Source organism: Pseudophryne corroboree, chromosome 4 (assembly GCF_028390025.1).
Source record: "Pseudophryne corroboree isolate aPseCor3 chromosome 4, aPseCor3.hap2, whole genome shotgun sequence".
Lineage (NCBI taxonomy): Eukaryota > Metazoa > Chordata > Amphibia > Anura > Myobatrachidae > Pseudophryne > Pseudophryne corroboree.
Window position 1 is genome coordinate 110,931,873 of NC_086447.1, and position 23,712 is coordinate 110,955,584.

The following is a 23,712-nucleotide window of genomic DNA, read 5'->3' on the forward strand; positions in this document are numbered from 1 at the left end:
TGAGTGGACATCTGTTAGACAGATGATCTCACCCGTCAGAATTTGGATCCTGAAAACTGGACATTAAATCCAGAGGTGTTTCATATGTGAGTCCACAGAAGGGGGTTACCCTCAGGTATACATGATGGTATCTCGCCACAATTACAAAAGCTCAGTATGTGTACAAAACAACAGATCACAAGGGCAGTGGCGGTGGAGTCTCTCACATTCATGCATCGTGTATCTGGCTCCACCATTTTCCGCTGCTCTCTCTCTCTCTCCGTTGTCAAAACGGATCATAAGACAGTTCGTCACAGTCATACTGATGGTATCTCATGTGTGTCGGAGAAGTTGCTTCTCGAATTTCCAAGGAATACTTGCACACGATCTTGGGCCGCTCATAATACGTCCAACCTGGTACATCAGGGAACGTTTTTTTACCCATAGTTACCTATGTACCTATTACCTATGTACCGCAGCTGCGGTTGATGGGGTGAGGGTTCAAACCGCCCTCTTAAGAAATAGAGCATTACAGTGTCGGTTATACTAACCAGGTTACGAGCTAGTAGACCGCTTAAGGCAGCTCATTATTACAAAATTTCGTGTGCTTACATAAGTCGTAAACCTCGGAAGTTTCCGACATCATCCTTCAAGTTATCCGTATTCTGTTAAACGGGGTGGTATGGAAAACTGCGTTTACTTGCACGGAGGGTGCAGGTATCTGTGTAGTAAACTTATCTTCAAAGACGTTTGTCTTTATTGTGTCTGTACACACCGTTATACAAGGTGTCACCAAAGTTCAGATTCTATTTATCTCACCTACAGCGCCAGATGGCTTGAGGTTGGGTTCAGATTTCTTACAGTTTTCATATTTTGAACCCTTACAACAAATGGGGATTAAGTTTCTCACTTTGGAAAACATTTTTATTCTAGCCTTGGCTTCGGCAAGGGTTTTGTTTTCATATTTGGGTGCCTTGTATTCCAAGCCACCGTATTTGAGTTTTCTCATGACAAAGCAGATCTTCGGACGAATTCCGCTTTCGTATTCTTCACATCAATATACCAATAGTGGTTCCTGTGTGGACAGCACATTCTAGAATTCTGAATGTGGTACACGCATTACGCGTTTATATATGTCCCGAATGTCTACAGTACGTGATATCAATACGTTGTTTGTTCTCTATGATTCTGCCAACTGGGGTTAGCCAGTTTCTCAGCAGACATTATCCAGTGGGATAATAATAATGACTACAAGTCAGGCTTACTTTAAGGCTAAGTTACAATCGCCTACGTCAGTAATAGCTCATCCCACAGGTTCTGTGGGAATGTCAGACCCAGCGGGTCGTGGAGCGTCTACGACGCGGCTACATAGCCGTGCACGTTTACACGTTATGAATGGTGGCGCCATCAGCATCTAGCTTTGGCCTGCCTACTGTTACAAGTATCAAACAGCTCTCCCGCCCACGAGGGAAGCTTTGGTACGTCCCAAGAGTACTCCAGTGACCCCTAGTGGATGATAAAGAAAATAGGATTTTGGTACTTACCAGGTAAATCCTTTTCTTTGAATCCATAGGGGGCACTGGACGCCCACCCAGAGCAGTTTTACCTGGGTTGTTTTAAGCTCAAGGGAGCTTAGGGTAACAAGTTTTACTTGATTGATATTAAGCTCAGAGGAGCTTATGGTAACACATTTTCACCGATTGGTTCAAATTATAAAGTTCTATCGGTTATGGTGTCAACTGTTTAGTTGACAGTAAGGTTATGGGTCAACATTGTTGTTGTCCGTTATGTTATGGTTATGGTGTCAACTGTTTAGTTGACAGTAAGGTTATGGGTCAACATTGTGGTTGTCCGTTATGTTATAGGTATTCTCCATTGTCAACCTCTCTATATAGTTCCTGTTCGCTCAGTAAAAAACACTGAGAGAGTACACTGAGGTACTCGGGGATATGGAGGGGGGGGAGAGTCCTAAATTTAAATATTCAGTGCCTTTGTTCGGCTACGCCCGTCCATATCCCAAGAGTACTCCAGTGCCCCCTATGGATTCAAAGAAAAGGATTTACCTGGTAAGTACCAAAATCCTATTTTTACTTTTTATGCCTTGTTCATCCCACAAGGGGGCAGCAGCTCACACACATCACCACATCCAGACGGATATTAGTTTATTACTTATGAGTCTTGATGGTGAAAAATCTTTTTTAAAAAACAGAGAACATTCTTCCTATCTGCTTCTATGTCTGCATATTTAATCTGCGCTCTGTGACCGGGATAGAAATGTCTGCATTATCTGTCTGTCACCTCTCTCTGAGGCTGTTTTGTATTCCGTGCGGGTGTACCCTGTAAATGAATTGATCTGTATTAATGTGGGCGAGTAGCACAAATAATAATCTCACTGTAAGGGCATTTTCAAACCACAGCATCCATATCCACAATACAGAACTCAGGATGACATTACATTTCGTCATGGTCCAATATTCATTTAATTGACGTAGCTGATAGTCTCCACAAAGAGAAATGCACGTCGTTACTTAACCTTGGACTCCTCTCAAGGCCCTTTGTACTTAGGGCCTAATTCTGAGTTGATCGCAGCAGCAAATTTGTTAGCAGTTGGGCAAAGCCATGTGCACTGCAGGGGGGGGGGGGGGGGGGGGGCGGGAGATGCAACATGTGCAGAGAGAGTTAGATTTGGGTGTGGTGTGTTCAACCTGAAATCTAAATTTGCAGTGTAAAAATAAAACAGCCAGTATTTACTAGAGATGAGCGGATTCGGTTTTACTCGGTTTTACTCGGTTCTCAAAACCGAATCTTATTGGCTATCCAAAACACGTGACATCCGTGAGCCAATTAGATGCCGTTTTGAGAACCGAGTAAAACCGAACCCGCTCATCTCTAGTATTTACCCTGCACAGAAACAAAATAACCCACCCAAATGTAACTCTCTCTGCACATGTTATATCTGCCCCACCTGCAGTGCACATGGTTTTTCCCAGCTGCTAACAAATTTGCTGCTGCGATCACATCTGAATTACCCCCTTAGTCCCTCTGCAAATAAAGGGGGTATTGCTTAACTTTACGCTGAATTAACTCTCCCTGTACCAGGAGGTCATAGCAGGTCATATTGAGCCTTTTTGAGTGTTATCACTGTGGTCAAGAAGATACACCCACAAGGATATCCTTCAACCAGACTAACGGGACAGAGGGGTTATAGTTGCCTCCTTAATACAGGCGCTGTTCTTCTACATTTCACAATCACACAGTCCCTGGACTGTATTGGGGCTCCATACTTACAATGTACGGTATCTTGTGTGTGAAGTGACCTCTCCCACTCTCCCCACCCCCTTCCTGACCTGTGCACCAATGAAAGAACAAGTAGCTGGGCTGGCAGCCTCTTTAGGGCATGACAGCTGGAAGCTAGTTTATCTTTCTTTCCTATATCCCTCTTCAGGTATCTTACTTTACGGTGCAAGTTCTACTTTGACTCCTTGTTATCTCAAAGAGCTTATTCTGGGAAAATCTCATTTGATCACAGGAATGAAACGCTCTCAATAACCGTAAGTCCATGAGAAGAGTTTGCCTTTACCTTGCCTGCACATTCAGACTACCTAGTCCCTATTCAGAGTCGGCCGCATCGCACTTTGCCGTACATCAGTAAACTGCGCACACGCAGCGGCTGCGTCACGCCTGCGCAGTCTTTCACATTGCGGCCGCATCCCCGAAGGATGTGACTGCAAAATGATTGACCGCGGCGGGCGGCAACACGGCGTTGTGGTGGCGCGTGCGCAGGCAGGCAGGGTCCTCTAATCAATCAAAAATCTGGCACCTACACCATCATCCTGGCTCCTAGATTTTAGAAAAATGGTCAAGTCCTGCTCTAGATTGTTTACTGACCGGACTACTTTCCCTGTGCAGCATAATAATGGTAATTCCTGTACCCAGCAGTATTATACGGGTGGTATTCATGTGACACATGACCTCCAGCATCCCGACCCTCACTATCCTGATGGTCGGCATGCCGACCAGCAGGGACTATTTCCACTCGTGGGTGTCCACGACACCCATAGAGTGGGAATAGAACCCGTGGCGACCGTCCCCCCGCAGCGTGGCCCGCTGCACTCGCCCCTCCCCGCCCGGATCCCGGCGTCTGTATACTGCCGGGATCCCGGCGTCGGTAAGCTGACGCCGGTCAGCCATACTACACCCGTATTATACAGATGCTGCTCCTCATCATCCTGTGCACAGAATGTACTGCATGTGGCTGTTTTCATACAGGCGATATCATACTACTACACACGTCGGCTTTCCCATATAAGCCTCATCTCCCACAGTGTAACCTTCGCAGCGCGCCTAACGTGGCTGCATCATCTGGTATGCTCATGGGTGGGATGAATAATACATGGAGTTGACGGCTGTGTTGTGACCCTACTCCTAGCCCTAGTAAGCTGCAACCACCGTTTGTGTGTCATCTACTCTAGGCATACCTGTTCCACCCATGGTAATCCTACATGGGGGGTCATTCCGAGTTGATCGCACGCTGCCGATTTTCGCAGCGCAGCGATCAGGTTACTACCGTGCATGCGTATGCACCACAATGCGCACGCGCTTCGTACGGGTACAAACAGCATCGTTGCTGTGCAGTGCTTTTAGCGACAAACCCATTCGCACAACCGATCGCAAGGAGATTGACAGGAAGAGGGCATTTATGGGTGTCAACTGACTGTTTTCTGGGAGTGGTAATGTAGGCATGTCCAGGCATTTGCAGGACGACCGTCGATTCCGGGACCGGATAGGCTGAAGAGATCACAAGGGCTGAGTAAGTTCAGACCTACTCAGAAACTGCAAAAAACTTTTTTGTCCAGCTCGGCTGCACATGCGATCGCACACTTGCTAAGCGAAAATACACTCCCCCCATAGGCGGCGACTATCTGATCGCAGCGCTGCAAAAAAATAGGTAGCGAACGATCGACTCGGAATAAGGGCCATAGTGCACCCAAGACGTCTGTCTGCCTCATCTGATACCTTTTATGGGTGGAATATATAACAAGCGGAAGTTACTACCCCCAATGTCTGCACCACCCCTGCAGAATGCTTATTTTGCTTTCTAGGTTTCATTGTTTTTCATTATTTCTGTGCAATTCTTTTACTTGCTCTAATTCTAAATCCTTGTACAGTGCACTATCTTCGATGTACTGTATGTAAAGCGACTTTGAGTCCTACTGGAGAAAAGCGCAATATAAATAATTATTGTTATCGTTAATAATATTGAGAGGTCAATAACTTATTGGACATAAAGCTTTTTCTTTATGTTTACATGTAATAATGTACCTGTTGCTTATAAGACTAAAGGGAAGCATTCTGCAAACACAACCACTGTTTAGGAGAATGCGGCTCAGAACAAGCCAGCACATTGAGTGAGGTCACTGATATCTAGCCAATGACCAGACTGTGTTCTCATAACTGTTGGTTCAGCTCATTTGTCTTTGTTGTAATGTGAGCCATTGCGCCAGTTAAGCTGCAGTACTCTACTACAGGTCCAGCCTGGGGAAGGAAACAAGGCCGCGCTGTCTGACATGAGATCGCTCTCTGGAGGGGAACGCTCTTTCTCAACTGTCTGTTTCGTGCTTTCTCTTTGGTCGATTGCGGAATCTCCCTTCAGGTGTCTGGATGAATTTGACGTCTTCATGGTAATATTTCACACTGACATTTTCACATGCCTTCCAGTTCTGTGTTACGCTTCATTACTGGGAATATGTGTTGGGATTATCAATAGTGAATCTGCCGTGTATCCTGTTCCCCTCACTTGCCGTACTGCAGATGTCCGTTCTGGTCATCGTACGGTATGTGGATAAGATAACCATTTGATTGCTCTGTAACTGCGGCATATCGGACTATATTGGTCATGCCTGATGAAGAATGCTCAGTCTGTGAAGTTTTCAATTTTAAATGTATTCAGTGAGTTCGTAAATGGTATCGCTTGTTCTTGTTCATGCTTTTTATCTGTACTTAGTCACTGCCATGTATTATAGGACTAGTAAAGGGACCCAACATATGCCAGGTCACCACAGTCTGGCCCTGTCCAGCCCCCTTACTACTCCGCCCCCACACTGTCCCCTCTGTCCGTTGCTCTGTCCTGTCCTCACTTGTACCGCCCCCTCGCTGCTTGTTCCACCGCCGTGCTGCCTTGCTCCGATTCCTTTTCTGCCACCCTCCCTCCCATGGCTGCATACTTACCTTCCCACAGGTCCTCCTACTCTCCTGCTAGCATCTGTCGTGACTCCATAGCAGTGAGAGCCATTGGAGAAGTGACGCGTGCCCCAGCTCATGCATGCAGGAAATGGGACAGACCTCAGAGTATTATTAGATCAGTTATGTTTTGTCCTTTCCATACTGAGGGCAGTGGGATAAACTGGGTAATGTGGTAGTACTGCTCTAGTAGTGAGACCATCTTGTGATAAATGGAATACATAAATAGGAATACATTTCATGGAACGCGATCCGATGTGGCTGTGCCGCAGGCTGGATGAGCTGGCTACATCTGTATCTCACAAGGCCAAAACTCTAATGTACTCCTGATCTACCAGACTGACTATTGCAGTAGCCTCCTTACAGGCCTGCATCTAACCAGACTTTCACCCCTGCAACATATTCTGAATGCAGTTTCCTCACACACATTCTGCTGCTCCGCTCTGTCACTTCCTACCACTGGCGTTTCTATAATGTGTGCAGTGTGTGCGGTGCACACGGGCCCCTGAGTCCAGAGGGGGGGCCCCCACCGCACACTCTGCACCCATTTTTAAAATACACAGGAGTCCAGCACCAACATCCGCAGCGCTGTTAAAACACAGCGAAAATGGCTCGGCGCCTATTTTCACGGAGTTCTGCGCATGGGCAGTAGAGTCTGAGCCCTCTAGCGCTCAGACTCTCAGCACTGCCTGCAGAGAGGAGGGGGCCCAAACTGAGGAGGCTGAACACGTGCCTCCTCCTCTCTTAAAGCGCCCCTGCTTCCTACATTGGTTGTCTGTGTATTTTACAGAATCCAATATGAAATACAACTGCTAAATGACTCCTGCATTGTGGCCGGGCTATAGTGTAGCACTAATCCTCATTTATGAAACTCCTGTAGATTGTCCTTTTCAGAGCAGGGCCCTCTTACCTCTGTCTGTGTTTACCAAGTGTTTTCCTTTTCTTATTACTATGTGTTCCCAGTTGTGAAGCAGTACAGGACATGCTAGCTCTACATACATACATGTTAATAGTTGTTATATGTTACAGGATATGGTGAATAGGAGAATCTCTATGGATATGATGCTGACCATGGCAGACTCACAGAGGTATCGCCAGTTCATTTTGTTAACCCCACAACATATGAGGTAAAATATTATTTTCTTATTAAACAGTAGACATAAAGCCCTGAGCTGCGTATTAGTCAGGGGTTATCATACATGTGGACTGGAAGGTGATGGCTGGCCTGTAGCATAGTGCAGGATGTGTAGACATGGTGTGTGTGTGTGTGTGTGTGTGTGTGTGTGTGTGTGTTTGCTCAGGCTGCAGTAAGGGATGGGGGCATGCTCTCTTATATACTGTCCTGTAGCATAGTGCAGGATGTGTAGATATGGTGTGTGTGTGTGCTTGCTCAGGCTGCAGTAAGGGATGGGGGCATGCTCTCTTATATACTGTCCTGTAGCATAGTGCAGGATGTGTAGACATGGTGTGTGTAGTTGCTTGCTCAGGCTGCAGTAAGGGATGGGGGCATGCTCTCTTATATACTGTCCTGTAGCATAGTGCAGGATGTGTAGACATGGTGTGTGTAGTTGCTTGCTCAGGCTGCAGTAAGGGATGGGGGCATGCTCTCTTATATACTGTCCTGTAGCATAGTGCAGGATGTGTAGACATGGTGTGTGTGGGTCCTTGCTCAGGCTGCAGTAAGGGATGGGGGCATGCTCTCTTATATACTGTCCTGTAGCATAGTGCAGGATGTGTAGATATGGTGTGTGTGTGCTTGCTCAGGCTGCAGTAAGGGATGGGGGCATGCTCTCTTATATACTGTCCTGTAGCATAGTGCAGGATGTGTAGACATGGTGTGTGTAGTTGCTTGCTCAGGCTGCAGTAAGGGATGGGGGCATGCTCTCTTATATACTGTCCTGTAGCATAGTGCAGGATGTGTAGATATGGTGTGTGTAGGTCCTTGCTCAGGCTGCAGTAAGGGATGGGGACATGCTCTCTTATATACTGTAGTGTAGCATAGTGCAGGATGCATAGACATGGTGTGTGTGTGTGTGTGTGTGTGTGTGTGTGTGTGTGTGTGTGTGTGTGTGTGTGTGTGCTTGCTCAGGCTGCAGTAAGGGATGGGGACATGCTCTCTTATACACTGTCCTGTAGCATAGTGCAGGATGTGTAGACATGGTGTGTGTGTGTGTGTGTGTGTGTGTGTGTGTGTGTTTGCTCAGGCTGCAGTAAAGGATGGGGACATGCTCTCTTATATACTGTCCTGTAGCATAGTGCAGGATGTGTAGACATGGTGTGTGTAGTTGCTTGCTCAGGCTGCAGTAAGGGATGGGGGCATGCTCTCTTATACACTGTCCTGTAGCATAGTGCAGGATGCATAGACATGGTGTGTGTGTGTGTGTTTGCTCAGGCTGCAGTAAGGGATGGGGACATGCTCTCTTATACACTGTCCTGTAGCATAGTGCAGGATGTGTAGACATGGTGTGTGTGTGTGTGTGTGTGTGTGTGTGTGCTTGCTCAGGCTGCAGTAAGGGATGGGGGCATGCTCTCTTATATACTGTCCTGTAGCATAGTGCAGGATGTGTAGACATGGTGTTTGTAGTTGCTTGCTCAGGCTGCAGTAAGGGATGGGGGCATGCTCTCTTATACACTGTCCTGTAGCATAGTGCAGGATGCATAGACATTGTGTGTGTGTGTGTGTGTGTGTGTGTGTGTGTGTGTGTGTGTGTGTGTGTGTGTGTGTGTGTTTGCTCAGGCTGCAGTAAGGGATGGGGACATGCTCTCTTATACACTGTCCTGTAGCATAGTGCAGGATGTGTAGACATGGTGTGTGTGTGTGTGTGTGTGTGTGTGTGTGTGTGTGTGTGTGTGTGTGTGTGTGTGTGTGTTTGCTCAGGCTGCAGTAAGGGATGGGGGCATGCTCTCTTATACACTGTCCTGTAGCATAGTGCAGGAGGTGTAGACATGGTGTGTGTGGGTGCTTGCTCTGGCTGCAGTAAGGGATGGGGGCATGCTCTCTTATATACTGTCCTGTAGCATAGTGCAGGATGTGTAGACATGGTGTGTGTGCTTGCTCAGGCTGCAGTAAGGGATGGGGACATGCTCTCTTATATACTGTCCTGTAGCATAGTGCAGGATGTGTAGACATGGTGTGTGTGGGTGCTTGCTCAGGCTGCAGTAAGGGATGGGGGCATGCTCTCTTATATACTGTCCTGTAGCATAGTGCAGGATGTGTAGATATGGTGTGTGTGTGTGCTTGCTCAGGCTGCAGTAAGGGATGGGGGCATGCTCTCTTATATACTGTCCTGTAGCATAGTGCAGGATGTGTAGACATGGTGTGTGTAGTTGCTTGCTCAGGCTGCAGTAAGGGATGGGGGCATGCTCTCTTATATACTGTCCTGTAGCATAGTGCAGGATGTGTAGACATGGTGTGTGTAGTTGCTTGCTCAGGCTGCAGTAAGGGATGGGGGCATGCTCTCTTATATACTGTCCTGTAGCATAGTGCAGGATGTGTAGACATGGTGTGTGTGGGTCCTTGCTCAGGCTGCAGTAAGGGATGGGGGCATGCTCTCTTATATACTGTCCTGTAGCATAGTGCAGGATGTGTAGATATGGTGTGTGTGTGTGCTTGCTCAGGCTGCAGTAAGGGATGGGGGCATGCTCTCTTATATACTGTCCTGTAGCATAGTGCAGGATGTGTAGACATGGTGTGTGTAGTTGCTTGCTCAGGCTGCAGTAAGGGATGGGGGCATGCTCTCTTATATACTGTCCTGTAGCATAGTGCAGGATGTGTAGATATGGTGTGTGTGGGTCCTTGCTCAGGCTGCAGTAAGGGATGGGGACATGCTCTCTTATATACTGTCCTGTAGCATAGTGCAGGATGTGTAGACATGGTGTGTGTGCCTGCTCAGGCTGCAGTAAGGGATGGGGGCATGCTCTCTTATATACTGTCCTGTAGCATAGTGCAGGATGTGTAGACATGGTGTGTGTAGTTGCTTGCTCAGGCTGCAGTAAGGGATGGGGGCATGCTCTCTTATATACTGTCCTGTAGCATAGTGCAGGATGTGTAGATATGGTGTGTGTGGGTCCTTGCTCAGGCTGCAGTAAGGGATGGGGACATGCTCTCTTATATACTGTCCTGTAGCATAGTGCAGGATGTGTAGACATGGTGTGTGTGCCTGCTCAGGCTGCAGTAAGGGATGGGGGCATGCTCTCTTATACACTGTCCTGTAGCATAGTGCAGGATGCATAGACATGGTGTGTGTGTGTGTGTGTGTGTGTGTGTGTGTGTGTGTGTGTGTGTGTGTGTCCTTGCTCAGGCTACAGTAAGGGATGGGGGCATGCTCTCTTATATACTGTCCTGTAGCATAGTGCAGGATGTGTAGACATGGTGTGTGTGGGTCCTTGCTCAGGCTACAGTAAGGGATGGGGGCATGCTCTCTTATATACTGTCCTGTAGCATAGTGCAGGATGTGTAGACATGGTGTGTGTGGGTCCTTGCTCAGGCTACAGTAAGGGATGGGGGCATGCTCTCTTATATACTGTCCTGTAGCATAGTGCAGGATGTGTAGACATGGTGTGTGTAGTTGCTTGCTCAGGCTGCAGTAAGGGATGGGGGCATGCTCTCTTATACACTGTACTGTAGCATAGTGCAGGATGCATAGACATTGTGTGTGTGTGTGTGTGTGTGTGTGTGTGTGTTTGCTCAGGCTGCAGTAAGGGATGGGGACATGCTCTCTTATACACTGTCCTGTAGCATAGTGCAGGATGTGTAGACATGGTGTGTGTGTGTGTGTGTGTGTGTGTGTGCTTGCTCAGGCTGCAGTAAGGGATGGGGGCATGCTCTCTTATACACTGTCCTGTAGCATAGTGCAGGAGGTGTAGACATGGTGTGTGTGGGTGCTTGCTCTGGCTGCAGTAAGGGATGGGGGCATGCTCTCTTATATACTGTCCTGTAGCATAGTGCAGGATGTGTAGACATAGTGTGTGTGCTTGCTCAGGCTGCAGTAAGGGATGGGGACATGCTCTCTTATATACTGTCCTGTAGCATAGTCCAGGATGTGTAGATATGGTGTGTGTGGGTCCTTGCTCAGGCTGCAGTAAGGGATGGGGACATGCTCTCTTATATACTGTAGTGTAGCATAGTGCAGGATGCATAGACATGGGGTGTGTGTGTGTGTGTGTGTGTGTGTGTGTGTGTGTGTGTGTGTGTGCTTGCTCAGGCTGCAGTAAGGGATGGGGACATGCTCTCTTATACACTGTCCTGTAGCATAGTGCAGGATGTGTAGACATGGTGTGTGTGTGTGTGTGTGTGTGTGTGTGCTTGCTCAGGCTGCAGTAAGGGATGGGGGGCATGCTCTCTTATACACTGTCCTGTAGCATAGTGCAGGAGGTGTAGACATTGTGTGTGTGTGTGTGTGTGTGTGTGTGTGTGTGCTTGCTCAGGCTGCAGTAAAGGATGGGGACATGCTCTCTTATATACTGTCCTGTAGCATAGTGCAGGATGTGTAGACATGGTGTGTGTAGTTGCTTGCTCAGGCTGCAGTAAGGGATGGGGGCATGCTCTCTTATACACTGTCCTGTAGCATAGTGCAGGATGCATAGACATGGTGTGTGTGTGCGCGTGTGCGTGTGCGTGTGCGTGTGTGTGTGTGTGTGTGTGTGTGTGTGTGTTTGCTCAGGCTGCAGTAAGGGATGGGGACATGCTCTCTTATACACTGTCCTGTAGCATAGTGCAGGATGTGTAGACATGGTGTGTGTGTGTGTGTGTGTGTGTGTGTGCTTGCTCAGGCTGCAGTAAGGGATGGGGGCATGCTCTCTTATATACTGTCCTGTAGCATAGTGCAGGATGTGTAGACATGGTGTTTGTAGTTGCTTGCTCAGGCTGCAGTAAGGGATGGGGGCATGCTCTCTTATATACTGTCCTGTAGCATAGTGCAGGATGTGTAGACATGGTATGTGTGGGTCCTTGCTCAGGCTGCAGTAAGGGATGGGGGCATGCTCTCTTATACACTGTCCTGTAGTATAGTGCAGGATGCATAGACATTGTGTGTGTGTGTGTGTGTGTGTGTGTGTGTGTGTGTGTGTGTGTGTGTGTGTTTGCTTGCTCAGGCTGCAGTAAGGGATGGGGACATGCTCTCTTATACACTGTCCTGTAGCATAGTGCAGGATGTGTAGACATGGTGTGTGTGTGTGTGTTTGCTCAGGCTGCAGTAAGGGATGGGGGCATGCTCTCTTATACACTGTCCTGTAGCATAGTGCAGGAGGTGTAGACATGGTGTGTGTGGGTGCTTGCTCTGGCTGCAGTAAGGGATGGGGGCATGCTCTCTTATATACTGTCCTGTAGCATAGTGCAGGATGTGTAGACATGGTGTGTGTGCTTGCTCAGGCTGCAGTAAGGGATGGGGACATGCTCTCTTATATACTGTCCTGTAGCATAGTGCAGGATGTGTAGATATGGTGTGTGTGGGTCCTTGCTCAGGCTGCAGTAAGGGATGGGGACATGCTCTCTTATATACTGTAGTGTAGCATAGTGCAGGATGCATAGACATGGTGTGTGTGTGTGTGTGTGTGTGTGTGTGTGTGTGTGTGCTTGCTCAGGCTGCAGTAAGGGATGGGGACATGCTCTCTTATACACTGTCCTGTAGCATAGTGCAGGATGTGTAGACATGGTGTGTGTGTGTGTGTGTGTGTGTGCTTGCTCAGGCTGCAGTAAGGGATGGGGGCATGCTCTCTTATACACTGTCCTGTAGCATAGTGCAGGAGGTGTAGACATTGTGTGTGTGTGTGTGTGTGTGTGTGCTTGCTCAGGCTGCAGTAAGGGATGGGGACATGCTCTCTTATATACTGTAGTGTAGCATAGTGCAGGAGGTGTAGACATGGTGTGTGTGGGTGCTTGCTCTGGCTGCAGTAAGGGATGGGGGCATGCTCTCTTATATACTGTCCTGTAGCATAGTGCAGGATGTGTAGACATGGTGTGTGTAGTTGCTTGCTCAGGCTGCAGTAAGGGATGGGGGCATGCTCTCTTATACACTGTCCTGTAGCATAGTGCAGGATGCATAGACATGGTGTGTGTGTGTGTGTGTGTTTGCTCAGGCTGCAGTAAGGGATGGGGACATGCTCTCTTATACACTGTCCTGTAGCATAGTGCAGGATGTGTAGATATGGTGTGTGTGTGTGGGTCCTTGCTCAGGCTACAGTAAGGGATGGGGGCATGCTCTCTTATATACTGTCCTGTAGCATAGTGCAGGAGGTGTAGACATGGTGTGTGTGGGTGCTTGCTCTGGCTGCAGTAAGGGATGGGGGCATGCTCTCTTATACACTGTCCTGTAGCATAGTGCAGGATGTGTAGACATGGTGTTTGTGTGTGCTTGCTCAGGCTGCAGTAAGGGATGGGGACATGCTCTCTTATATACTGTCCTGTAGCATAGTGCAGGATGTGTAGATATGGTGAGTGTGGGTCCTTGCTCAGGCTGCAGTAAGGGATGGGGACATGCTCTCTTATATACTGTAGTGTAGCATAGTGCAGGATGCATAGACATGGTGTGTGTGTGTGTGTGTGTGTGTGTGTGTGTGTGTGTGTTTGCTCAGGCTGCAGTAAGGGATGGGGACATGCTCTCTTATACACTGTCCTGTAGCATAGTGCAGGATGTGTAGACATGGTGTGTGTGTGTGTGTGTGTGTGTGTGTGTGTGTGTGTGTGTGTGTGCTTGCTCAGGCTGCAGTAAGGGATGGGGGCATGCTCTCTTATACATTGTCCTGTAGCATAGTGCAGGAGGTGTAGACATGGTGTGTGTGTGTGTGTGTGTGTGTGTTTGCTCAGGCTGCAGTAAGGGATGGGGACATGCTCTCTTATACACTGTCCTGTAGCATAGTGCAGGATGTGTAGACATGGTGTGTGTGGGTCCTTGCTCAGGCTACAGTAAGGGATGGGGGCATGCTCTCTTATATACTGTCCTGTAGCATAGTGCAGGATGTGTAGACATGGTGTGTGTGGGTCCTTGCTCAGGCTACAGTAAGGGATGGGGGCATGCTCTCTTATATACTGTCCTGTAGCATAGTGCAGGATGTGTAGACATGGTGTGTGTGTGTGTGCTTGCTCAGGCTGCAGTAAGGGATGGGGGCATGCTCTCTTATACACTGTCCTGTGGCATAGTGCAGGATGCATAGACATTGTGTGTGTGTGTGTGTGTGTGTGTGTGTGTGTGTGTGTGTGTGTGTGTGTGTGCGCGCTCAGGCTGCAGTAAGGGATGGGGACATGCTCTCTTATACACTGTCCTGTAGCATAGTGCAGGATGCATAGACATGGTGTGTGTGTGTGTGTGTGTGTGTGTGTGTGTGTGTGTGTGTGTGTGTGTGTGTGTGTGTGTGTGTGTGTTTGCTCAGGCTGCAGTAAGGGATGGGGACATGCTCTCTTATACACTGTCCTGTAGCATAGTGCAGGATGCATAGACATTGTGTGTGTGTGTGTGTGTGTGTGTGTGTGTGTGTGTGTTTGCTTGCTCAGGCTGCAGTAAGGGATGGGGACATGCTCTCTTATACACTGTCCTGTAGCATAGTGCAGGATGTGTAGACATGGTGTGTGTGTGTGCTTGCTCAGGCTGCAGTAAGGGATGGGGGCATGCTCTCTTATATACTGTCCTGTAGCATAGTGCAGGATGTGTAGACATGGTGTGTGTGGGTCCTTCCTCAGGCTGCAGTAAGGGATGGGGACATGCTCTCTTATATACTGTCCTGTAGCATAGTGCAGGATGTGTAGACATGGTGTGTGTGGGTGCTTGCTCAGGCTGCAGTAAGGGATGGGGGCATGCTCTCTTATATACTGTCCTGTAGCATAGTGCAGGATGTGTAGACATGGTATGTGTGGGTCCTTGCTCAGGCTGCAGTAAGGGATGGGGGCATGCTCTCTTATATACTGTCCTGTAGCATAGTGCAGGATGTGTAGACATGGTGTGTGTGTGTGTGTGTGTGTGTGTGTGTGTGTGTGTGTGTGTGTGTGCTTGCTCAGGCTGCAGTAAGGGATGGGGGCATGCTCTCTTATACACTGTCCTGTAGCATAGTGCAGGAGGTGTAGACATGGTGTGTGTGTGTGTGTGTGTGTGTGTGTGTGTTTGCTCAGGCTGTAGTAAGGGATGGGGACATGCTCTCTTATACACTGTCCTGTAGCATAGTGCAGGATGTGTAGACATGGTGTGTGTGGGTCCTTGCTCAGGCTACAGTAAGGGATGGGGGCATGCTCTCTTATATACTGTCCTGTAGCATAGTGCAGGATGTGTAGACATGGTGTGTGTGGGTCCTTGCTCAGGCTGCAGTAAGGGATGGGGGCATGCTCTCTTATACACTGTCCTGTGGCATAGTGCAGGATGCATAGACATTGTGTGTGTGTGTGTGTGTGTGTGTGTGTGTGTGTGTGTGTGCGCTCAGGCTGCAGTAAGGGATGGGGACATGCTCTCTTATACACTGTCCTGTAGCATAGTGCAGGATGCATAGACATGGTGTGTGTGTGTGTGTGTGTGTGTGTGTGTGTGTGTGTGTGTTTGCTCAGGCTGCAGTAAGGGATGGGGACATGCTCTCTTATACACTGTCCTGTAGCATAGTGCAGGATGTGTAGACATGGTGTGTGTGTGTGTGCTTGCTCAGGCTGCAGTAAGGGATGGGGGCATGCTCTCTTATATACTGTCCTGTAGCATAGTGCAGGATGTGTAGACATGGTGTGTGTGGGTCCTTGCTCAGGCTGCAGTAAGGGATGGGGACATGCTCTCTTATATACTGTCCTGTAGCATAGTGCAGGATGTGTAGACATGGTGTGTGTGGGTGCTTGCTCAGGCTGCAGTAAGGGATGGGGGCATGCTCTCTTATATACTGTCCTGTAGCATAGTGCAGGATGTGTAGACATGGTATGTGTGGGTCCTTGCTCAGGCTGCAGTAAGGGATGGGGGCATGCTCTCTTATATACTGTCCTGTAGCATAGTGCAGGATGTGTAGACATGGTGTGTGTAGTTGCTTGCTCAGGCTGCAGTAAGGGATGGGGACATGCTCTCTTATACACTGTCCTGTAGCATAGTGCAGGATGTGTAGATATGGTGTGTGTGTGTGTGTGTGTGTGTGTGTGTGTGTGTGTGTGTGTGTGTGTGTGTGCTTGCTCAGGCTGCAGTAAGGGATGGGGGCATGCTCTCTTATATACTGTCCTGTAGCATAGTGCAGGATGTGTAGACATGGTGTGTGTGTGTGTGTGTGTGTGTGCTTGCTCAGGCTGCAGTAAGGGATGGGGGCATGCTCTCTTTTACACTGTCCTGTAGCATAGTGCAGGATGCATAGACATTGTGTGTGTGTGTGTGTGTGTGTGTGTGTGTTTGCTCAGGCTGCAGTAAGGGATGGGGACATGCTCTCTTATACACTGTCCCGTAGCATAGTGCAGGATGTGTAGACATGGTGTGTGTGTGTGTGCTTGCTCAGGCTGCAGTAAGGGATGGGGGCATGCTCTCTTATACACTGTCCTGTAGCGTAGTGCAAAATGCATAGACATGGTGTGTGTGTGTGTGTGTGTGTGTGTGTGTGTGTGTGTGCTTGCTCAGGCTGCAGTAAGGGATGGGGACATGCTCTCTTATACACTGTCCTGTAGCATAGTGCAGGATGCATAGACATTGTGTGTGTGTGTGTGTGTGTGTGTGTGTGTGTGTGTGTGTGTGTGTGTGTGTGTGTGTTTGCTCAGGCTGCAGTAAGGGATGGGGACATGCTCTCTTATACACTGTCCTGTAGCATAGTGCAGGATGTGTAGACATGGTGTGTGTGTGTGTGTGTGTGTGTGTGTGTGTGTGTGTGTGTGCTTGCTCAGGCTGCAGTAAGGGATGGGGGCATGCTCTCTTATATACTGTCCTGCAGCATAGTGCAGGATGTGTAGACATGGTGTGTGTGGGTCCTTGCTCAGGCTGCAGTAAGGGATGGGGACATGCTCTCTTATATACTGTCCTGTAGCATAGTGCAGGATGTGTAGACATGGTGTGTGTGGGTGCTTGCTCAGGCTGCAGTAAGGGATGGGGGCATGCTCTCTTATATACTGTCCTGTAACATAGTGCAGGATGTGTAGATATGGTGTGTGTGTGTGTGTGTGTGTGTGTGTGTGTGTGTGTGTGTGTGTCCTTGCTCAGGCTGCAGTAAGGGATGGGGACATGCTCTCTTATATACTGTAGTGTAGCATAGTGCAGGATGTGTAGACATGGTATGTGTGGGTCCTTGCTCAGGCTGCAGTAAGGGATGGGGGCATGCTCTCTTATATACTGTCCTGTAGCATAGTGCAGGATGTGTAGACATGGTGTGTGTAGTTGCTTGCTCAGGCTGCAGTAAGGGATGGGGACATGCTCTCTTATACACTGTCCTGTAGCATAGTGCAGGATGCATAGACATTGTGTGTGTGTGTGTGTGTGTTTGCTCAGGCTGCAGTAAGGGATGGGGACATGCTCTCTTATACACTGTCCCGTAGCATAGTGCAGGATGTGTAGACATGGTGTGTGTGTGTGTGCTTGCTCAGGCTGCAGTAAGGGATGGGGGCATGCTCTCTTATACACTGTCCTGTAGCGTAGTGCAAAATGCATAGACATGGTGTGTGTGTGTGTGTGTGTGTGTGTGTGTGTGTGCTTGCTCAGGCTGCAGTAAGGGATGGGGACATGCTCTCTTATACACTGTCCTGTAGCATAGTGCAGGATGCATAGACATTGTGTGTGTGTGTGTGTGTGTGTGTGTGTGTGTGTGTTTGCTCAGGCTGCAGTAAGGGATGGGGACATGCTCTCTTATACACTGTCCTGTAGCATAGTGCAGGATGTGTAGACATGGTGTGTGTGTGTGTGTGTGTGTGTGTGTGTGTGTGTGTGTGTGTGTGTGTGTGTGCTTGCTCAGGCTGCAGTAAGGGATGGGGGCATGCTCTCTTATATACTGTCCTGCAGCATAGTGCAGGATGTGTAGACATGGTGTGTGTGGGTCCTTGCTCAGGCTGCAGTAAGGGATGGGGACATGCTCTCTTATATACTGTCCTGTAGCATAGTGCAGGATGTGTAGACATGGTGTGTGTGGGTGCTTGCTCAGGCTGCAGTAAGGGATGGGGGCATGCTCTCTTATATACTGTCCTGTAACATAGTGCAGGATGTGTAGATATGGTGTGTGTGTGTGTGTGTGTGTGTGTGTGTGTGTGTCCTTGCTCAGGCTGCAGTAAGGGATGGGGACATGCTCTCTTATATACTGTAGTGTAGCATAGTGCAGGATGTGTAGACATGGTATGTGTGGGTCCTTGCTCAGGCTGCAGTAAGGGATGGGGGCATGCTCTCTTATATACTGTCCTGTAGCATAGTGCAGGATGTGTAGACATGGTGTGTGTAGTTGCTTGCTCAGGCTGCAGTAAGGGATGGGGACATGCTCTCTTATACACTGTCCTGTAGCATAGTGCAGGATGCATAGACGTGTGTGTGTGTGTGTGTGTGTGTTTGCTCAGGCTGCAGTAAGGGATGGGGGCATGCTCTCTTATATACTGTCCTGTAGCATAGTGCAGGATGCATAGACATGGTGTGTGTGGGTGCTTGCTCAGGCTGCAGTAAGGGATGGGGGCATGCTCTCTTATATACTGTCCTGTAGCATAGTGCAGGATGTGTAGACATGGTGTGTGTGCTTGCTCAGGCTGTGGTAAGGGATGGGGTCATGCTCTCTTATACACTGTCCTGTAGCATAGTGCAGGATGCATAGACATGGTGTGTGTGGGTGCTTGCTCAGGCTGCAGTAAGGGATGGGGGCATGCTCTCTTATATACTGTAGTGTAGCATAGTGCAGGATGTGTAGACATGGTGTGTGTGCTTGCTCAGGCTGCAGTAAGGGATGAGGTCATGCTCTCTTATATACTGTCCTGTAGCATAGTGCAGGATGTGTAGACATGGTGTGTGTGCTTGCTCAGGCTGCAGTAAGGGATGGGGGCATGCTCTCTTATATACTGTCCTGTAGCATAGTGCAGGATGCATAGACATGGTGTGTGGGTGCTTGCTCAGGCTGCAGTAAGGGATGGGGACATGCTCTCTTATATACTGTAGTGTCTCATATAGTGTAGGATGTGTAGACATGGTGTGTGTGGGTCCTTGCTCAGGCTGCAGTAAGGGATGGGGACATGCTCTCTTATATACTGTAGTATAGCATAGTGCAGAATGTATAGACATTGTGTGTGTGTGTGTGTGTGTGTGTGTGTGTGTGTGTGTGTGTGTGTGTGTGTGTGTTGCTTGCTCAGGCTGCAGTAAGGGATGGGGACATGCTCTCTTATATACTGTAGTGCAGAATGTATAGACATGGTGTGTGTGGGTGCTTGCTCAGGCTGCAGTAAGGGATGGGGACATGCTCTCTTATATACTGTAGTGTAGCATAGTGCAGGAGGTGTAGACATGGTGTGTGTGGGTGCTTGCTCTGGCTGCAGTAAGGGATGGGGGCATGCTCTCTTATATACTGTCCTGTAGCATAGTGCAGGATGTGTAGACATGGTGTGTGTGTGTGGGTGCTTGCTCAGGCAGCAGTAAGGGATGGGGACATGCTCTCTTATATACTGTAGTGTAGCATAGTGCAGGATGTGTAGACATGGTGTGTGTGTGCTTGCTCAGGCTGCAGTAAGGAATGGGGACATGCTCTCTTATATACTGTAGTGTAGCATAGTGCAGGATGTGTAGACATGGTGTGTGTAGTTGCTTGCTCAGGCTGCAGTAAGGGATGGGGACATGCTCTCTTATATACTGTAGTGTAGCATAGTGCAGGATGTGTAGACATGGTGTGTGTAGTTGCTTGCTCAGGCTGCAGTAAGGGATGGGGGCATGCTCTCTTATATACTGTCCTGTAGCATAGTGCAGGATGTGTAGATATGGTGTGTGTGTGGGTCCTTGCTCAGGCTGCAGTAAGGGATGGGGGCATGGTCTCTTATATACTGTCCTGTAGCATAGTGCAGGATGTGTAGATATGGTGTGTGTGGGTCCTTGCTCAGGCTGCAGTAAGGGATGGGGGCATGCTCTCTTATATACTGTCCTGTAGCATAGTGCAGGATGTGTAGATATGGTGTGTGTGGGTCCTTGCTCAGGCTGCAGTAAGGGATGGGGGCATGCTCTCTTATATACTGTCCTGTAGCATAGTGCAGGGTGTGTAGACATGGTGTGTGTAGTTGCTTGCTCAGGCTGCAGTAAGGGATGGGGGCATGCTCTCTTATATACTGTCCTGTAGCATAGTGCAGGATGTGTAGATATGGTGTGTGTGGGTCCTTGCTCAGGCTGCAGTAAGGGATGGGGGCATGCTCTCTTATATACTGTCCTGTAGCATAGTGCAGGATGTGTAGATATGGTGTGTGTGGGTCCTTGCTCAGGCTGCAGTAAGGGATGGGGGCATGCTCTCTTATATACTGTCCTGTAGCATAGTGCAGGATGTGTAGATATGGTGTGTGTGTGCTTGCTCAGGCTGCAGTAAGGGATGGGGGCATGCTCTCTTATATACTGTCCTGTAGCATAGTGCAGGATGTGTAGACATGGTGTGTGTAGTTGCTTGCTCAGGCTGCAGTAAGGGATGGGGGCATGCTCTCTTATATACTGTCCTGTAGCATAGTGCAGGATGTGTAGACATGGTATGTGTGTGTGTGGGTCCTTGCTCAGGCTGCAGAAGGGAATGGAGGGAATGCTGTCTTATATACTCTTCTTTAGGGAACGTAAATGGGAAAAATAGCATGTTTTTTATTCTGTAAAACATAATTTGTGTCTTTATTTAAGTTTTTTTTAATAATAATTTTAATATTTCTCTAGCATCCATAAGGGTTATTGGGGGAATCTAGTACGATGGGGTATAGACTGGGTCCAAAGGAGCCAGTGCACTTTAAATTTCTTCAACTGGGTGTGCTGGCTCCTCCCCTCTATGCCTCCTCCCACAGGCAGTGTAGAATAAAGTGCCCTCAGGAGAGGATGCACATCTCTGAGCTACAGAGAGTTTTCTTCAATTTCTTTTTTCTGTTTGTTATTTTCTGTATGCTGTCTGGGCAACAGCATACCTGCACCATGGGAGTTGGGGGGCGGTCACCGGCCTTGCGAGGTGCAGAGCCGCTTCCCCGCTGCAGGACCACCATCCTGAGAGGTTGTAGTTTAGCGGGGCACTGCGTCTTGGCTGTCACAGCCGCAGCATGCCGCACACCCCTAACGCTGCCTGAAGGTGACATCGGTGGTGAGTACAAACCGGGGGTCTCCCGCTTCAAAGTGCAGCGTACGGGACCCTCCCGGGGAAGTCCCGCTAAGATCCCCTGTGTGAAACTGGCACAAAAACGCTTGACTAGCACTTGTGTGATGTTTTGAGCCTAAAAGAGACTTTGCCAGTGTAATATATTAGTGTAGCTCCGACGCCATTGGAGGGGGCGGACCTACATTAGAGCGGGACCTGAGGCGTTTTAGTGCCTTCCTCTGCTTACTGCAGCCATAGACAGCACACACAGCGCTTCCTGACTCCTCAGCCAAGCTGGCTATCTGGTACAGGGTGTAGCAAAGGGGGGAGAGCCGCTTGTGTGCACTATCTGGATCCTATTTAGGACAGAATTTGCTAGTGTTTACTGTATTATAGTGAGCTGACAGCCTCACTGGGGCTGTGCCACTCAGGGTGTGCTGGTGTCCTCTCTCTCTCTCTCTCTCTCTCTCTCTCTCTCTCTCTCTCTCTCTCTCTCTCTCACATACAGTAGGGCATGCTTGCAATATCACTGTCTGTGTGTATGTTGTTGTGCTTACTGTGAAACATGGTTAAACACAAACTGTGCAGTGTTTGTCACACCAGATTCTCTCCATTATATCCTGATTCTGTTTCACGTGAACAATGCAGTCAATCTTCACAACTCAGTGAAGGTGCTGGGGGAGAGGGTCCAGAGCCCCACTGGTTAGGGTCTCTGAAAACTATGATGTCAGATATGTCATCCCAGCTCACTGCTAATGTGCAGAAGACTCAGCTACTACAACAAGCTGTTGCAGATTTAGCTGCTAGGGCAGATGCACAGCCCTCCTTTTCTCATGCAGGTCCACAGAAACGTGGGTTTACCTGCTCTCTGATACAGATGAGGATATACAGGAGGATGGGGATGACCTGGATCCCATTAGTGGGGATTCTGATTCTGCTCATGGTATTGAACCCCTAATCCTGGCTATACGGGAATATGCGTCACAGCAGTCGTTTCTCTGGCTGGGTCCACAGGATTATCCACAGGATAACATTGGGATATTGTCGAGCGACAGCGAAAATGGCACCAACACGGTCACGAGCTTTCTGGCCTCCCAGGATGCATTGGGGCCTCTGACTCAGTCAGATCAGTTTTTTGCTTGGTGCGTCAGGAAGCCGCATGGTCACAGGGCTGCTGTGAGAGCAGCCTCAAGTTTTCATTATTTTATTTTTATAGACTTACTATAATGTTTTTTAGAGCGACTTCTCTTAACAGACATATTAGAAAGAGTGGCTCCAACAACTCCCCACCGGGTCGCAACAACGCTTACCTTCGGGTATCAGTGCTGTCTCGACGAGCGTCTGTGTCAGATGTTCTAGCAGGTCCAGCAGACGTAACCAGGCTGTGGCCGGAGCATGGGGAGACGGTGAGTCTATGGACTTCCTCTTACTAGAGGGGTCAGGACACAGCTACACTGATTTGGTGGAGACTACAAACAGTGTGTTGATGCGCCAAACATCAAGAGTGTGACAGCGCTGCGCTCCGGGGATCTTAGGCGCCAGGACTAGGTAGAGGCCGCGATCCTGGGAGTTTTAGTCAACAGGGGGATTCAGACGCTCTCCTGGCCGCCCCTCCTCCGAGTTCATGGCCAGTTCCTGCGTGTCTCTCGTTTCATGAACTGAATGACCTCACTTCCGGCTCAGACGCTACCACGAGGGTACTCGGTCGCAGCTAAGACGCTGCGGTTGTGTACACTGGATATAAACCCGCCCAGACCGAGTCGCAGGCCTTAGCGTCTGCATACACGTGGAAGTCGCTCAGCGTCCGTGTCCGTTGGTGAGCGTCCGTGTCCGTTATCAGTTATCAAGAGCGGCAGTGTACACCAGTAGCGTCTGAATCCACTCAGCGTCTTACGAGCGTTTTTGCTTGGATATGGAAGTGTGGTGAGTCTCCCTGTATCCTGCTCTCTGGAGACAGGGTATACAGTACTAGAAATTCTCTCTACTTCTTAGTATACATTGTTAATTTTTAGTACCTATTGCATATGAGACCTGTATATTACTGTGTTTTCTGCATGTTATGTTGAAAATAGAACCAGTTAAAACAGAAGTACAATTTTCCTACTTATGTTTAAGTTATTATGGAGGTTGTATTCTCATATGACAATGTCTAATGCTTTAACATGTGACTGACTGCTAGTATGTGTGCTGACTTTTCTGTGTAATGTCAGTCCTGTTCTGACCCTCAAATCAGGTGCACTGTGGTCAGATTGATCTCACCTCTATATACTGACATATAGGGTGTTCTTCAGTCACAAATTGTGTAGT

The 23,712-nt window shown here is 48.7% G+C and overlaps 1 protein-coding gene across 4 annotated transcripts in view; it reads left to right on the top strand.

The window, feature by feature from the left end:
• SMC6 (structural maintenance of chromosomes 6) overlaps positions 1-23,712 on the top strand; it is a 370,384-nt gene that overhangs the window by 320,785 nt on the left and 25,887 nt on the right. For all 4 annotated transcript variants that reach the window (XM_063915349.1, XM_063915346.1, XM_063915348.1 and 1 more), the window contains 3 exons: positions 3,425-3,530; positions 5,508-5,660; positions 7,249-7,346. In XM_063915349.1, the coding sequence (XP_063771419.1) occupies positions 3,425-3,530; positions 5,508-5,660; positions 7,249-7,346 (357 nt within the window). The remainder of the gene's footprint in view (positions 1-3,424; positions 3,531-5,507; positions 5,661-7,248; positions 7,347-23,712) is intronic.